Source organism: Heptranchias perlo, chromosome 2 (assembly GCF_035084215.1).
Source record: "Heptranchias perlo isolate sHepPer1 chromosome 2, sHepPer1.hap1, whole genome shotgun sequence".
In the NCBI taxonomy this organism is placed as follows: Eukaryota; Metazoa; Chordata; class Chondrichthyes; order Hexanchiformes; family Hexanchidae; genus Heptranchias; species Heptranchias perlo.
The window spans coordinates 10878979-10896507 of NC_090326.1; the positions used below are offsets into that span (position 1 = coordinate 10878979).

At 43.2% G+C, this 17529-nt stretch overlaps 1 protein-coding gene across 1 annotated transcript in view; it reads left to right on the forward strand.

Moving 5' to 3' along the window:
- gmds (GDP-mannose 4,6-dehydratase) overlaps positions 1 to 17529 on the forward strand; it is a 726937-nt gene that overhangs the window by 144296 nt on the left and 565112 nt on the right. Inside the window, exon 4 of the mRNA XM_067995743.1 lies at positions 17076 to 17120. Within this exon, the coding sequence (XP_067851844.1) occupies positions 17076 to 17120 (45 nt within the window). The remainder of the gene's footprint in view (positions 1 to 17075; positions 17121 to 17529) is intronic.

A 17529-nucleotide genomic window follows, 5' to 3' on the forward strand; every position in this document is an offset into this window, starting at 1 on the left:
AACTTTCAGATATTTCTTCTTAATCTCCCACCTTGTCTTGGCATCCATTCCTTTTTATATTTTTCCCTTCTGTAAAGTTCTCAGGATTTTTTTTACATTATAGGTCATACATATATATGACCCTTAATGTAAAAATGTAATATATATATATATATATGACCTTTAATGTTATTGTTCCTACAGGAAATTTAATGCCACTGAAATAACTGGGGAAAAAAATCTTTATTTGACATATAAACTTGCTGTTACCAAGATTGCTTGTAAATGGAATAGTCTTGAGTATATGCACTAATTATGTGGACCTTAATGCATTGCCAATTAAATGGAGCTTCGTGAGAATAGTCAAACTTAATTGCAAATGATACGTTTGGTGATGCAAATAACAGATTTATTTCTGACAAAAGGGGTTGTATACCATGCAAACTTGGCATTTTCTGCAGTGTTTTGTACAAAAATGTGGCGTGTTCAACCAATCTAGGCACAGGTAGGCTAATGCAATCAAACTGCAGTACAGCAGACTGGAATTGAGGAAGTAAGATGCTTCCTTTCAAATATTGTGGGAGTCGTTTAGGTGGAGTGTTGTAGAGTAAGTGGTAGACTCTGTGTCATAAGGTTTTGTAACACAGGACATCCACCCAACTTTTAATTACTCTCAAGTACAAATTGTGGAAGTTCAATCCTTGGTTGGATTTGATCCAATTTTGGGCTTCTTTATCAGATGCCAAATTAGTGGAAGGTCTGCCTGAAGTAGAGTTCCTCAGCTCCTCTAGTCCCTTCCTGTCCCTTAATGTAATCTAAGGGAAACAGAGTGGAGTTGCAGTTCAAATCACATTAGATAAGCCACAATATCTCGGTGCAGGTTCCATTCACAGTCTACGATTTTAGTCTTGGCTGCAACCTAGTGCGCCTGATATATAGTACTTAGTAAGAATGCAAAAATGTAGTCATGGCATCGGTTTTTAACACACTGACAGTATTTTTTCCCTCCTTGTGAAAGAGATCAGATATGAACAGTACATTTTAGCCAGCACTGTGATTAGTGGACTCTGTGCGTTGGTCCTGGAGATGTGCTTAATAACAGGTGCTTTCTTTTCCGTCTCAGTGCAAGGTTTCTCTGAATAGCATTACAGAATTTTATATAGTATATCAAGCTAAAGCACAAAGCAACAGTTCAGAGTTCTGAACTAATGGTTTTCATCACACAGTAGTCATTGTCCAATCCTGGGAAAGACAGTTGGTCAGTTTAGCACTGGCAACTCAGAGTTTTCTGTTACACAGTCTGTGATCATTAATAAGTACTGTGATCTGAAACTAGTCAATAACAGCCTTTTAGCTTCAATCCTTTAGTGTCGACTCCACAGGAGAATTTCAGTTTTGATTTATGACTTTATGTGGAAATTGTGCTCTTCCTTTACTTGTTTTTAAAATATGAAAGTGCCATTATGGGATTCTAGTTCTTCAATATCCAAAATGATAGAAAAACCAGATACAGCAACGTTTAAAATGTTATTTTGTTTCCTCCCCCGCGGCCCAGCAAATTAATGCAGTGAGCAGCTAAAACAAATCGGGTACATCCTGCGTCTGATCCCCAGTCTCTGCTGAATTAGTAGATCTTTGCTGGGGTGATGTTAGAGGCACAACAATTGGCCTCAGTGTCCGTGGATTAGGGTGGGAAAAATTGTCCAGAGTTCTGATTGCTATCCAGTGATCCCCTGCTGGAAGTGGGCATGTGTGGGTGTTGGGTGAGCATAGGATTGGGTTTGGCTGTGATTTCCCCATGTTGTCTAGGCTGACATGTTAATAATGGCCTCTCAGCTAAGTAAATGGAGGAGACCTGGTGCTCGAGGAACTGGACCCAGCAATGAATCAGCATTTTCAGGAAAGGAAGGGATCGGAGAAGATTGTGAAAAATAACTGAAATGCATTCTTGTATCCAGTTGTGAGGGATTTATAAGTACTGCATGCTCTCCAGCACAAACTGGTTGTATATCTTTTTTTTTGTGAAGATACGTTATTTTTTTCTTTGTGATTTTCTCTCATTCCTTTTATTTTCCTGTTGTCCCCAGGCCATACACTATGTGTGGCTGAAAGGGTGCTTGGGCAATCCACTGCTGCCTGTGCCATTATTGTTCTGGGCACCTTTGAGATGGGCAGCTGTGGCCTGGTGGCGGTCTCTGATTTTCTTCTCCCTTGTGGCATGGCTGCAACGGGCAACTCCATTGTGTGGAGAATTGTAGATATGAACACCCACTTGATCAAGAACTTCTCCCATTTGCCCAAAGCCGAATTGGTTAAGGCATTTTTAAATGCATTTATTATTTGCATTGGTCAGCCATTTATTAATAGTTCATTTAAATATTGAAGATTTTTAAAAATCTGGTAAACATGCACTTCTGGGGGTAAATTTTAACCCCCAAGAACGGGTGGGTTGGGGGCAGGCGGGCGGGTGGTAAAAATACTCCTTTTTTGACATGGGACCGCATCGCGGCTCCAACCTGTCTACTTCCGGGTTTGACCCAGATGGGTTAGGATGCGCGTGCACTTTCTGACACAGGGAAGTCCCGCCGGCACGTAAAGCCGGTGGGCCAATATTTAAAGGGCTAATTTAGGTCTTTAAAGTACTTAATCCTATTAACTTTTTGTGTATTGAGTTACACAAACCATTTTAACTTCTCTTGAACATGTCTCCCCTGACCTCTGAAACACGCCATGGAAACGGAGGCGGGTTGCAGCCGACCCCCATTTGGACCTTTAAACCAGTGATTGACAAGTGAAGAAAAGGTAAGTTTTTGCAGCAGGGCAATCATTTCTCTCAGACAAACCTTGGCTGGGAGTTCTTCGTGTTTAGACTCAGATTTGTTTGCTCATGCTCAGAATTTTTGTGTTCGGACATATTTACCTACATTTTGGACCCCCTCAAACTGACCACATCAGGATGGGGGGTGCAATGGATCTATTCCGTAGTTCATCTGGGGAGGAGGCACTCCCACAGCGTGCAGTTCTGGGAGTTGCAGGTCCACAAGACAGAGGTGCGCCACAAGGAGCTGCAGAAGAGCAGAGGGGGGGGACCAACAGAGGGGCCGAGGTCGCAGGAGGCACTACCCACATGAGAGGGTCTACAGACGGAAGCTGAGCTTCCTGGACCCCTCTGAGGAGCAGTGCCTACGCAGGCTGAGATTGAGTTGCCAGGTGGTCGCAGACACCTGCATGCTGCTTCGTGCAGAGCTGCTCCCGGCTGGGCCTGGTGGCCATGCTTTGCCCGTTGCACTCAAAGTAACCATTGCCCTCAATTTCTTTGCCTCAAAGATCCTTCCATGGTACCACTGATGACATCTCCAAGGTCTCTGTCGTCTGCACGTAAGCGTATACCACAGGTATTGTTTATTTTCCAGGGCATTCAACTATTTCAACTTCCCCAGCGACGACATCAGCCAGACTGAGAGGGTAATGGGTTTCAACTCTCTGGCTGGATTTCCACGGGTGCAGGGTACAATTGATTGCACACATGTAGCAATCCGAGGAGCTGCGCATGAGCCAGGACTGTTCATCAACCGAAAGGGATATCGGTCCATCAATGTGCAGCTGATTTGCAATCACTGGAAGAGGTTTCTGAAGATGTGTGCTAAATTCTCTGGCAGCTGCCATGATTCCTTCATTTTGTGCGAATCCAACATCCCGGCCCTCTTCCACACACAAGACAGACTTGAGGGCTGGCACCTTGGAGACAAGGGATATCCCCTGCAGACGTGACTCAAGACACCTCTGAGAAACGCCACCAATGAAGCACAGCAGCGGTACAACGACAGTCTCATCATCACCAGGTCTGCCATTGAACAAGCCATAAGAAAGCAGAATATGTGCTTCAGGTGCCTGAATTGATCTGGGGGAGCCCTTCAGTATTCACCAGAGAGGGTGTGCAGAATAATAGTCGTGTGTTGTGTCCTGCACAACATCGCTCAACAGAGAGGGTTACAGGTGGAGGATCTTGAATGTGCTCATGAAGCATCCGCACCTGCTGGTAGCATTGAAGAAGAGGAGGAGGGGGGAGATGGGAGACGAGGATGATGAACCTGTCAGAAGAGCAGTGGCACACATGGCTGCTCGTGATGCCAGGGAGTCACTCTTATCTAATAGGTTCTCATAAAGAGATGTACAAAATGAAGATAGTGAACGATTCGGACTGCCTGGAACAACCACCAATACCACCACCCACCACCCCCCCCCCCCCACCTCAAACTGCTTGCACAAAACAGTCCTTCAACTACGTGTACAGCCATTATAAACCCGCCCATTGGGTGGCATCATGTCTTGGCGTTCAAGATGAAGCTCATGAAAGGACACTTTCACAAAAGGGACTCAAGAATGGAGAAGACGTGGCGGTGGTGACGACAATTATAACATTTAATGTGCATGCAAGAAAAAACAAATACAAATGAAAAACACATTCCCTTGGCAATTACAAAACCTTAGCCTTCCTATTCCTACCACTTCTACGTGGTGCATCCCCTGTGGCTTCGGCAAAGGTAGTGGCAGGTTGCTCAGGACCCTGCCCTGACTGCTGAGATGCTCTTGGCTTTACGCCCTCTGGGCTTTGGAGTCTGTGAGGGCCCCGTCAAAGATTGCTCCACCTGCACCTGTGCAGGGGCAGACTCGGCCATCGGGAGAGGAGGCAGTATATCAAGTACTGGTTGAGGGGGGGGCAACGGGTGCGACTTGGGAGCGCTTATAATGCAGTCCCCACTTCCATGTCCCCTTTTGCTATCATCCCTCGCCAGGGCCAGGGCCACATCACTCTTACCACTCTGCTGGACAAAAAGTTTGGATCAAATCTGTGATGCTTTCTAAGGCTACGTCTAAAGTAGGTGTCTGCCTGTCTGCATCCTGAGTCCGCATGGCCGTTGTCATGACCTGAATGGACTAATTTGTGAGCTGTGCTTGAAGCTCAATGGAGGCTGCTATTCTCCCCATCAGACTTTCCCACACTTACATGTGCCACAATTCCACTAATGCTGAAGTTGGACTCCTCCATCCTCTCTGCTATTGTGGAGAGTGTGTGTGGCACGTTTTCCAGTACCTCGCAAAGCTGCAACTGTACCTCAATCATTCTAACCACCTCCCCTTAACATTCAACGGCATTACCATCGCTGAATCCCCCACCATCAACATCCTGGGGGTCACCATTGACCAGAAACTTAACTGGACCAGCCACATAAATACTGTGGCTACAAGAGCAGGTCAGAGGCTGGGTATTCTGCGGTGAGTGACTCACCTCCTGACTCCCCAAAGCCTTTCCACCATCTACAAGGCACAAGTCAGGAGTGTGATGGAATACTCTCCACTTGCTTGGATGAGTGCAGCTCCAACAACACTCAAGAAGCTCGACACCATCCAGGGCAAAGCAGCCCGCTTGATTGGCACCCCATCCACCACCCTAAATATTCACTCCCTTCATCGGCGCACAGTGGCTGCAGTGTGTACCATCCACAGGATGCACTGCAGCAACTCGCCAAGGCTTCTTCGACAGCACTTCCCAAACCCGCAACCTCTACCACCTAGAAGGACAAGAGCAGCAGGTACATGGGACAACACCACCTGCATGTTCCCCTCCAAGTCACACACCATCCCAACTTGGAAATATATCGCCGTTCCTTCATCGTCGCTGGGTCAAAGACCTGGAATTCCCTTCCTAACAGCATTGTGGGAGAACCTTCACCACACGGACTGCAGCGATTCAAGAAGGCGGCTCACCACCACCTTCTCAAGGGCAATTAGGGATGGGCAATAAATGCTGGCCTTGCCAGCGATGCCCACATCCCATGAACGAATAATAAAAAAAAAATTCTCAACCTCAACGATGGCCCCAGGGATTCAGCATCTGCGTCGAGTTGAGCAGTGCTTGGAGAGGAGTGCGCCTCCCGATGCAAACTGTCCACAGCTGCCCCTGCCACCAGTGCCTGCTTCTGCTCAATTGTGAGTGGTGAATCACCAGATGAAAACCCAACTATCTGCCTAACGGGACCCACTGAAGTGTGAGTATCTGCGCTGGTGCCTGGCTGGATGTACCATGGAGGAATGGAGCTCCTCTGAGGAATCACCCTTTTCCATGGCGCGCGCCCCCTCATCAATCCTTGAAGGCCCTGGAAACGAACATAAAGCAATATTAAGAAACATCACAGACGTTAGTTTGCAGTGAGCATACTGAGGTGTGCAACTGGTCAATCATTGACATCAATTCACGATGTGTATGAAGGATATTAAAGTTCTATCACCAGCCATTTGCAGGGTGCTAGTCTGGCCATCTCTGTGTGGCTGAGCTCCAACGTCTCCTCCTCTGCTTCTGCCGGGCACTATTTGTGGTGGCCCCCCTCCATCCTACTCTTCTCCTGGCATTTTGCGCTCTCTTCTCCTACAAGGGGAGAAAGAACAGATGTGTGAGTGAGTGAGTGAAGGTGACATTGTCACCCGATAGATGCATTGCTTTGGATGAGGCGGCCAATGAAACAGATGCATCAGAGGGCGAGTATCAGAGAGATTCATGATATTGCATCAGAATTGGGGTGAGTGGGAGTAGTGAGTTCACAAATGGGGAGATGAGTAAGTGCACAGAAAGTGAAGGTAAGTTGATAATGAGACTTAAGTGGGTGTGAGGGGTGATGTGATGGTGTAGGCTTGGCATAATAGTGAGTTGGGGGGGTAATGTACACCACAGGATGTCGGTGAATCAGTAATTGTATTCACTTTTCCTGACCTGGACATTAAAGCGCTTCCTGCATTGCATGCATGTCCTTGCCACACTGCTCCTGCTACTCAGCTCCTCTGCCACCTTGAGCCAGGCCTTCTTGGTTGCAGAGGCAGAGCACTTCCTCCTATCACCTGGGTACAGTATGTCCCTCCTGCTCCTCACACCGACCAGTAGCAACCCACGAGAAGAGTCGTTAAACCGACATGCTGGCTTGGTACTTGGTCCATATCTTCAAATTCCTCCTTTCTCCCTCAAAATCAATGGTTGCAATGGCCCTTTAAATACTCCAGGTCCCAGCACAAGATTCGGGTATGCAGTACGCCCGCTGCGCAGCTTGGAGACGCAAAACCTGAAAGTCTTATTAAGGGTCTTTAATTGAGTCGCAATCACTCGAGCTAACGCAAGCAAAATTTTTCGGTGTTTCCCACACGACTATTCACCTCCCTGCTGAGTTCCCACCGCCATATTAAAATTCTGCCCCTGATGTCAGCAGAATACTTTCTTGAATTGAGAAGCTAGCATTGAAATTATCCAAGTGCCTTTTGTTTCTAAATGTTTCTCCCATTGAATACATATTGGAAGCTGACATGTTTAAAGTATGCAGTATTATAGAGGTTGCTGCTACAATTTAAAATGTTGTACGGGTCACCACAGTGCTGCTCGAAAGCCGTGTTCTATCAAATAATAGTACTGTATGTGGATTAACGGCTTGTGATTTTTCCAACTGGTTTTAAACAAAGATTCACAGAAGCTAGGCACACACTTTGTCTTCAATTTTCCATAACCTACAAGGGAGGGATAATTGGAAAGCAAACCATTTTGGTTGTCACAGATCTTGCAGCAAGTCACCTGCCCTCCTGAACAAGACAATAAGTACATCATACTGGGGAGGCCGTTTTTAAGTGTTAATGTAAAGAGAAACTAAATTTTAAAAATAAATCTGTACTGTAACATAAAAACTCTATTTGTGAGAGCAAAAGGGCAGCAGTTGTTGTGTTCCAATTGTTTTGAATGGAATTGATGTGACTTTTCAATGTTTGATTACAGTAAATCAAAATAAATGTGGTAAGGATAAAGAAAGGTAATGGCTTATACAGTTTTTTAATGTCTAAGGCTAAAAATTTAAGTGATTCATCTTTAATATCCTTTTCATTTTGCGTGGGCATTTTCTTATCATTTTTTAATATGTGAAATGAATAATTTCTTCTGGCAAACAACATAATATGGAAATCTCATATCAAATTTGTTCATAAGCTGTTGGCGAGCTGCTGGTGAAGCGTTTGGGTATAGTCGTTGACCGATAGTTGAACAAGCCTTGTCTGAGCATGTGTGATTATATAATCTGGTAGCACACTGTCTGACGGACATCTAGCTCCACATGCAAATCTTTTAGGTGACCTTTTAGCCTGAATTTTAGAGCTGGTTATAACCGCCAAAAGCTTATGAAATTATATTTCCAGGTAATTTGTTTGTGAAATAATAATTAATAGTACCCATTTGCTTAATGCTATATATATATTTAGATCGCTATCATCTTCATTGCTTTTCATCTGTATTTTGCTATCTTTGGCACATATGTTGTGCTCCACATATAATTACAAGAAAGTGAAAATGGGCATAAAGAATAATAATGTCAGTGAGTAATTTAATTTAAACGCAGTAATTTAATTACTCAGTTACACTGTGTAATGGTGTGTGTGTGTGTGTGAAATTTTTAAACAATGCCTGCTTGAATTGTGAAAAAAATCCAGCAGCACAATTATAGGGTTTGCCTTTCTGAACTTGGGTGTGCCTGGAGAGAACGTTGCGAACTTACCTGCCCTCATTCAGCCTCACCCTGTACATTAAGTGCCCAACACACACCCACTTTGCCATATCTAACTGCTTGACCTCATCCTCACGAGTCATCACCGCCTTTGAGGTCTCAATTGCTGACGAAGCCATGTATCATCCTGTTCTCATCTTCCTCAACATCTTTATTCCACCTGATCACCCCAACCTTTCCATTCTTACCTTCCTCCCTGGAAAAATTTAGCCCTCTCAAGCTCTTGCCAGCATCCTGTCTAGCTCCCAACTCTGCCTCCTACGACCCATTACACGCCACAATATTGCTATCTCTGTAACCTCCTCCAGCCCTACAACCCCCTGAGATCTCTGCACTCCTCCAATTCTGGCTTCTTGCGCCTCCCCGATTTGAATCGCTCCACCGTTGGCAGCCATGGCCTAGGCCCTAAGCTCTGGAATTTCCTCCCAAAATCTCTCCGCCTCTCTACTTCTCTCTCCTCCTTTAAGACACTCCTTAATTCCTACTTCTTTGACCAAGCTTTTGATCACCTGTACTAATATCTTTTTATGTGGCTCGGTGTCAAATTTGTTAAAGGTGCTATATAAATGCATGTTGTTGTTGCTAAACAGCTGCCGTGCATCTGTTTTTGAGGATTCCTATCAGACCCCTTGTTATCTCTCACCCCGAAGCTCCCCCTGGTACTTGTAGCCCTCAAATTTGAGGATAATAAGTTTAAGTGTACTTGGCTTGGCCATCCCTACCAGATATTGCTTGACCATCTCAAGTACTAGCGTCTCCCCTTCTCTGCTGCCAGTTCCTCCTACTACTCCAAGATCATCCTGGATATGAAGACCACCCCAAAGCCAATTGCTTTGATTTTGCTCTGCCACCCTATACATCCTCATGTTTGGTGTGAGAAGCTCCTGGATTTTTTTTGTCTACAAAGTCCAGGCCATCCATTTGGCTGCCTCAGCCTTCTGCTGTTCTGCTGCCTCCTTAGTTCCTGAGCACCTCCTACTCCTAGCTTCCCCTGAACCAGCCCTGATTGCCTAATATTCTACATTTCCCACTCCCGTTAGCCCTTCCTGACAGAGCTTCTGACTGCACAATTGTCTGTCCTTGGCACAATGCTTGTGAATATCACCAGCTGTTCCCTTTCTTCAGGCACTGTTTCCCTCTTCTCTCCCCCACCATGCACCTTTAAAAAGCTCAGGTCAGACCTTCTAGAACTACAGTCCCATTTATACCTTTCCTTTTGTCTCTAAGTTATTGGAACACTGTGGCAAGTGACTCACCTCCCGATTCCCAAAGTCTCTCCGCTGCCCACAAGGTACAAGTCAGGAGTGTGGTGGAATACTCTTCACTTGCCTGGATGGGTACAGCTGCAACAACACTCAAGAAGTTCAGCACCATCCAGGACAAAGCTATCTGCTTAACTAGCACGTCATGCACTAGCCTAAACATTCACACCCATTCCACCACGTGTGGTTGCAGTGTGTACTATCTATGGGGTGCACTGCAACAATTCGCTAGGGCACACCATCCTGTCATGAACATATATTACCATTCCTTCATCGTCACTGTGTCAAAATCCTGGAACTCCCCACATAACAACACTGTGGGAGTACTATCTTTACACAAACTATAGCGGTTTAAGAAGAACACCCATCACCACCTTCTCAAGGGCAACTAGGGAGGGGCAATAAATTGTCCTTGTCAGCAATGCCCACATCCCAAGAATGAATAAAACAAAACTGTAGCCATCCTTATCAAAGTTATCAATGATATCCCGTACAATTGCAACCACAGTGCGTTATTCCTGTTAATCCTCCTTGACCTTTCTGCTGTTCAATATGGCTAACTACTTTGTCTAACACCTTTCCACTGTGGGCCACCTCCTTGCCATTGCCTGTTCAAAATTCTGTTCATACATGTCCCAAATTAGTTTGCTCACCAGCAATGGCTTCTTCTCCAGCACTGTACAATCACCTCTGTTCTCCAAGGTTCCATCCTTGGACCTCTCCTTTTCTTCACAAGCAGGCTGCCTCGCGGTCATCTTATGGGGTCAACTTTCATATGTTTGCGGCTGATAACTCTGCTTTATGTCACCACTACCACCCTCCACTCCATTACTTTTGATCTTCTACATTGTTCCAGTGAAGCTCCACACAAGCTTCAGGAACAGTATCTCATCTTTAAGCTCGGCACTCCAGCCCTTTGATCTTAATATTAACTTTAATAAGATCTAACTATTCCCTCCATTGTCCCCACAGCAATGGGTGTTTGTGATGTTGGGAGGCTATGTCAGGTTCCAGGGGAGGGAAGGCTTGTTGACATTTGTGTCAGACACACTTCTTCAAAGCACAGCATGAACCCACTGTGTGAACCTGTTCTATTTCTCTTCTTGCAATTAGTGGATCCATCGTACTCCCATTTTGCTTGCATTTTCTGATCTGATATCTGCTACATTTGCAACTTTTTGTTGTATTTATTCTACACGGACATATCATGTCTTGTCAAACTTCACCACGACTATTTGGACATTCTTTTGTCCCTTCTATATACCTACATTATCTCGCTGATGATCTTTTATATCACCTCACTGTTTACTATTAAGCAGTTTCCAAGTTATTTATCACATTGACTGCGTCTGCAATTGGTGTACCTGTTGGTTTTTTCACCCTCTTCCCCAGTTTTTTAAAACTTTTTTTTCCAATCTTAATCTCTTAACCTTTAATCTGATGAAGGTTACACACCCAAAACATGACTTTTCTCCTTGCAGATGCTGACTGACCTGAGCATTTTTTGTTTTTATTTCAGATTTCCAGCATTTGCAGTTTTTCCTTTTTATTTTCCTATTGCAGTGATATATTACTGCCTATCTAGCAATGTCATAAGTGAGTTACCACTCTTTGCAGCTAAACATTGTCAAGACCAAAGCCATGCTGTTTCGTTCTTGGTAGAAATCTTGCACCCTTAGTGTTAATTGTATCCATGTGATTTATATCAATTAATGTTAATTGTATTCAGGTGGTGGGTATCAATTAGGGACTCTCTTGTATCTATTTATAGGAGAGAGATTATCTAAGGGGTGCATGATGTGTAAGGGGGATCTCTGAGAATAAAGGCTTGGAAGCAACTGAAGAATAGGTTCTAGTAGTCTATCCTTCACCTTGCTATCCAATTTATAACACTTAGCCCCATAATTTTCCTAAACACTTCCATCTTGTCACATCTTTCCCCACCTTCAAAAACCTCCCAAAACCTAACTCTTTAAAACAAACTTCTTCAACCATGCTTTGGGACACCTCTTCTAACCTTCCAATTCCTGCTCAGTGTCTGTTCCCCCTTTGCGCAATACCTTAGGACATTTTGCTGTGTGAAAGGTACTATATAGTGTAATTGTTGTATTACATTAGGATGAAACACTGCTGGTCACAAGTCTGTAATGGGAGTGTATAGGGTTATAAATTATAGGTATCACACTAAAGTGCATTGCCTTAAGTGTGATTTAATTTTGTCTGATATTTTGGTAGCAATTGATTGGTTGTGAAGCGTTCTGAGATGTCCTGAGGATGTGAAAGGTGTCATGTAAATAGAAGTTCGTTTTAACTCGTCATTGTAACCATGAGATGCGATCATCGTGTTCATGCATTTGTTGTAATATATGAAGCAATATTAAAAAATGTGACCTGTTGTCATGTGGAGGGCATTTTTTCAGGCTCCAGTCCTCTATAGCTTACCATCAGGAATTATCTTCTAGTGGCTCAGGATAATTGTATCAGTGTCCTACCACTGCCTGGTGTACATACTACTTTCCAAATGTGTTCTTACTTCAATGGAAATTGTGTTCTGTAAATTCTTATGCTGAATTTTTTAAACTTCAGATTAGAGAAATGTGTAGATCCTATGGCATTATTCGAAGAAGACCAGACAGTTTCCCCAGTGAATATTTATACCTCAACGAACATCACTAGAACAGATTATCTGGTCATTATCTCATTGCTGTTTATGGGATCTTGTGCACAAATTAGCAACCACATTTCCCTATATTGCAACAGAGATTATACTTTAAAAGTACTTCATTGGCTGTAAGGTGCTTTGGGACGTCCTGAGGTCGTGAAAGGTGTTATATCAATGCAAGTTCTTCTCTTTTTTTCTTTCTTTTTCTACATCTATATCTATATCTACCTACCTATCTATATCTACCTACCTATCTATATCTACCTACCTATCTATCGATATATATCTATCTTCAGTAAAGAATGTCTGACAGAATTTTATTAGGAAGTGCCAAGGTCAAAAGTTCGATTGAGTTGTTCGGATAGTTCAGAATGGTGAAAGGGTCATGTTGTGCTCCATCAGATTGGGATTGGTCTCTGTTGCAGTTGGATGCCATGGTCAATTGCAAAATTATGCAATACACAATTTGAGAGCCTGGAGCATTCAGGGGCATACTGTTGCCCACCCCCCCCCCCCCCCAACAACCTGCTCAGGCATTACAATCTGGATTTTTACTTGCCATTGCTGTGCCCTGTAATGCCCCTCGTGGATGCGTGCACTTAATTATACTGTTCTCCTGTGAATCACCTGGGAAAGTGCACTAGTGTCCTGAGCCATGTTGGTTGTATCAAAGTATGTAGTAATGGAAATTGTAATATATGATGTCACTGTGTTGTTACATCTCATTTAAATGTTCAAGTTGTAAAGTGGGCAGGCACTTAGAATAGAATCATAGAAGTTTACAACATGGAAACAGTCCCTTCGGCCCAACATGTCCATGTCGCCCAGTTTATACCACTAAGCTAGTCCCAATTGCCTGCACTTGGCCCATATCCCTCTATACCCATCTTACCCATGTAACTGTCCAAATGCTTTTTAAAAGACAAAATTGTACCCGCCTCTACTACTGCCTCTGGCAGCTCGTTCCAGACACTCACCACCCTTTGAGTGAAAAAATTTATCCTCTGGACCCTTTTGTATCTCTCCCCTCTCACCTTAAATCTATGCCCCCTCGTTATAGACTCCCCTACCTATGGAAAAAGATTTTGACTATCTACCTTATCTATGCCCCTCATTATTTTATAGACTTCTATAAGATCACCCCTAAACCTCCTACTCTCCAGGGAAAAAAGTCTCAGTCTATCCAGCTTCTCCCTATAAGTCAAACCATCAAGTCCCGGTAGTATCCTAGTAAATCTTTTCTGCACTCTTTCTAGTTTAATAATATCCTTTCTATAATAGGGTGACCAGAACTGTACACAGTATTCCAAGTGTGGCCTTACTAATGTCTTGTACAACTTCAACAAGACATCCCAACTCCTGTATTCAATGTTCTGACCAATGAAACCAAGCATGCTGAATGCCTTCTTCACCACCCTATCCACCTGTGACTCCACTTTCAAGGAGCTATGAACTTGTACTCCTAGATCTCTTTGTTCTATAACTCTCCCCAACGCCCTACCATTTCTTGCATCACGAGCCAGTTAGACCAGAAAATTAAACAAAGGCAAAGATAGGTGGGGAGCAGCACATCATGTCCTTGTCCCAATTTCTGATGTGGGACTGCATGGGAAAATCTGGGCCATTGTGCCGGTAGGATCCTCTGATGGAGGTGATTCAGATTCCACTGTACATGTTTTGGCAAACTTAATTTGACTTTTATTGTAATAAAACCTCAATCTCCCGCAAGTGTGTTTGTCCTCCTCCAACTTGGTCTATATAAGGACAACACTAAACATGCACTATCTCAATACATCAGTGCATGTAATACTGTAACAGTGGAGTTACCGATTTAAAAAAAATTAAACTAACAATATTAACAAGAAATTAAGTACTTGTGATCATTTTCTACATGAGCATAGAGTCCATATTCTTGAAACAGAATTTTAGTTTCTTTGAAGAAGCGAGCATTTTTTTCAGGCACTTGCAAAAAATAAATGTAATTGCGATTATTGAGCAATGGCTGAGCACTTTAGAATTTGCACATTTTGCTTGTGTAGTTTGGAAGAGTTTTTTGTTCTCTGCTGCTCTTTCCCACTGTCTGCAAAGCAGTGCTCCTATCACTTGATAGACTAGGAAATGAAATGAAAAGGAGGTTGGTGCTATCGCTGTACCTCCATGTTCCAGTAAGAGTGGAAACTGCGAGACAGCCTGAGTGAAGGTGGGGGGAGGGAGAGACCAGGTTCATTTCTGATCTCTTTCACCAACTGTGTAAGGACTGTCCATTTTTGTACTTTATTTTAAATTGAGACGTGTGAATTTTTACCCCTCATGGATATTGTCAATTGTTAACATGAAACCGTTAAGTAGTATTTGCTAATTTAAAGAAAAAAAATCGCATTTTCCACTTGACTTTTGCCATTAGAGTTAGTTCTTATTCTGTACACTCCTTACAATACTTCTGGTTTTGTGGAAACTTGGCGAATTTAAACTTTTTTTTTAGCATTAATAGCCCATGATGTGTGGAGCCTTGAGATTTCTGAACTTTAAATTTCAGAAAACTAAAATGTATAGTGCTGTGCACTCTGTGGAGAACTAATTGTATAAACTCTTCCATATACAAGTTTTGGTTTCTGGCCTAGTAAGTGCAGTACATGATATATGTATTCTATATTGTCATTTCACAACTGTGATTCACAGGACTTTGGTTGCACATTTAGTACTAACAAGTATTTACGCCGCAAACTTCCAATATCTACCGCACACCAAAATCCAGTGTGCCTCCCGTGTGGACAGATTGTATGCCGTTGTTACAAGTGAGAGTGTAGATGGGATTATTCCAGATGCACTTTAGGTGGAAAAATAGGGAAGGGAGTAAAACTGAAATATATAATGTATAGTTCATTTTTAGACCTGTGATTATGTAGTGAAAATTAAAGATGAACATGTTATAGGGTGACTTAAGTAGTTGAGTCATTTCAGTCTTTTGACTGTTCTCAGCTAACTGAAGTGACTAAGGATAACTCATAACTGTTATTTGGCATAGCCGAGGCATAGAATATAAGAGCAGGGAGGTTATGCTAGAACTGTATAAAACACTGGTTAGGCCACAGCTTGAGTACTGCATACAGTTCAGGTCACCACATTACAGGAAAGATGTGATTGCACTCGAGAGGGTACAGAGGAGATTTACGAGGATGTTGCCAGGGCTGGAGAATTTTAGCTATGAGAAAAGATTGGATAGGCTGGAGTTGTTTTCTTTGGAACAAAGGAGGCTGAGGGGAGATTTAATTGAGGTATATAAAATTATGACGGGACTAGATAGAGTGGATAGGGAGGACCTGTTTCCCTTAGCAGAAGGGTCAGTGACCAGGGGGCACAGATTTAAAATAATTGGTAGAAGGATTAGAGGGGAGCTGAGGAGAAATTTTTTCACCCAGAGGGTGGTGGAGGTCTGGAACTCACTGCCTGAAAGGGTGGTAGAGGCAGAAACCCTCAACGCATTTGAAAAGTACCTGGATGTGCACTTGAAGTGCCGTAACCTACAGGGCTACGGTCTAAGTGCTGGAAAGTGGGATTAAGCTGGATCGCTCTTTTTCGGCAGGCACAGGCACGATGGGCCAAATGGCCTCCTTCTGTGCCGTAACTTTCTATGATTTTGGAAACTTAATGAACTTTCCATTGTACAAGGATTTTCATTCTGATCTATTAAATAGTTCATTGTTTTCCATATATGATCTATTCCTGATAATTCAGTGTTCTTGCACAAAACATTGAATTATGAGATCATTTGAATTAACATCAAATTAAAGGTGCATCTTTAACGTCCCAAGGCGCTTCACTGAGGTGTAATCAGAATAAAATGGATGCTGAGTAAAAGGAGGAGACTTAAGGAGAGGCGACTGGAAGCTTGGTCAAAGATATGGGTTTTAAGGAGGACCTTAAAGAAGGAGTGTGAGAGGTTTGGAGAGGGAATTCCAGAGTGTGGGGCCTAAACTGATGAAGGCACTGCTGCCAATGGTAGGGTGTAGGGAGGGATGGGATGCACAAAAGGTGCAGAGGAATGCAAAGTTCTGGGGAGGGGTTGTAGAGCTGAAGGAGGTTACAGAGATAGGGAGTTACTGTTTGGCTGATATGGAATATGCACATTCTCCCTGTAGGGTAAACCCCCCTTTGTTAAGTGCAAAGAGTTTGGGTGCAGCTTGACGAGAGCGACTTAGGAGCACGGGAGTACGGCTGGAATTGAATCAAGTGAAAGTATGCAGCCTACCAGCTGGTAATCTTCTTGCTGCTTGTTCACCAGGGTCACCCAACCCATCACATCTTTGGTTTGCAGGGTTATTTGGAGCTAGTGGGAAAAATCCCAGTGACAGGCATGCCGCTCTGGGTCCCATCAGTGAGACAGACTGGCTGGTCAATCATTATTTAACATTCATTGTAACAATACAAACCAGCCTGGGTGAAAATTTGTATTTTTTAACTAGCTCAACAATAAAAATTGGACATTAAACTTTAAATATATTGCAATACTTATTCATGTGTATATAATTTTGGACATGAGCAGTGAGTTTCTAACCTTTTTTCATTCTTTTTTGTCTCCTTTAGGATGGCTCGTATTTGGCAGAATTTCTGTTGCAAAAGGGCTATGAGGTGAGAATGCAGCTTTGACTGGCTGGTTTGACTGCATTTACCCAGTTTCCTGTGTTGCTGTACTCTGTGTGTATTTTCCAGTGAAGTCCAGATAAATAATCTCGGCTGTAGAAAGAATATGCAACACAGCAAACATTCTGTGCCCAGTCATGGTCTTTATTATCACTCAGATCTGTTGCTACATATGTCTATTCTTAGGGAAATGCTATATACGCTCTTTCCATACAGTCAACAACACCAAGTTGCATTTATATAGCGCCTTTAACATAGTAAAACATCCCAAGGCGCTTCATAGAAGTGTTATCAGGGTCTGCGAGATCATCAATTCTTCCCCTTACCCATTGTAAGAGAAAATAACATCATTTAACTCGAGTAGTGAATTTCTTTTTTTAGCTTCGAAGATGCACAA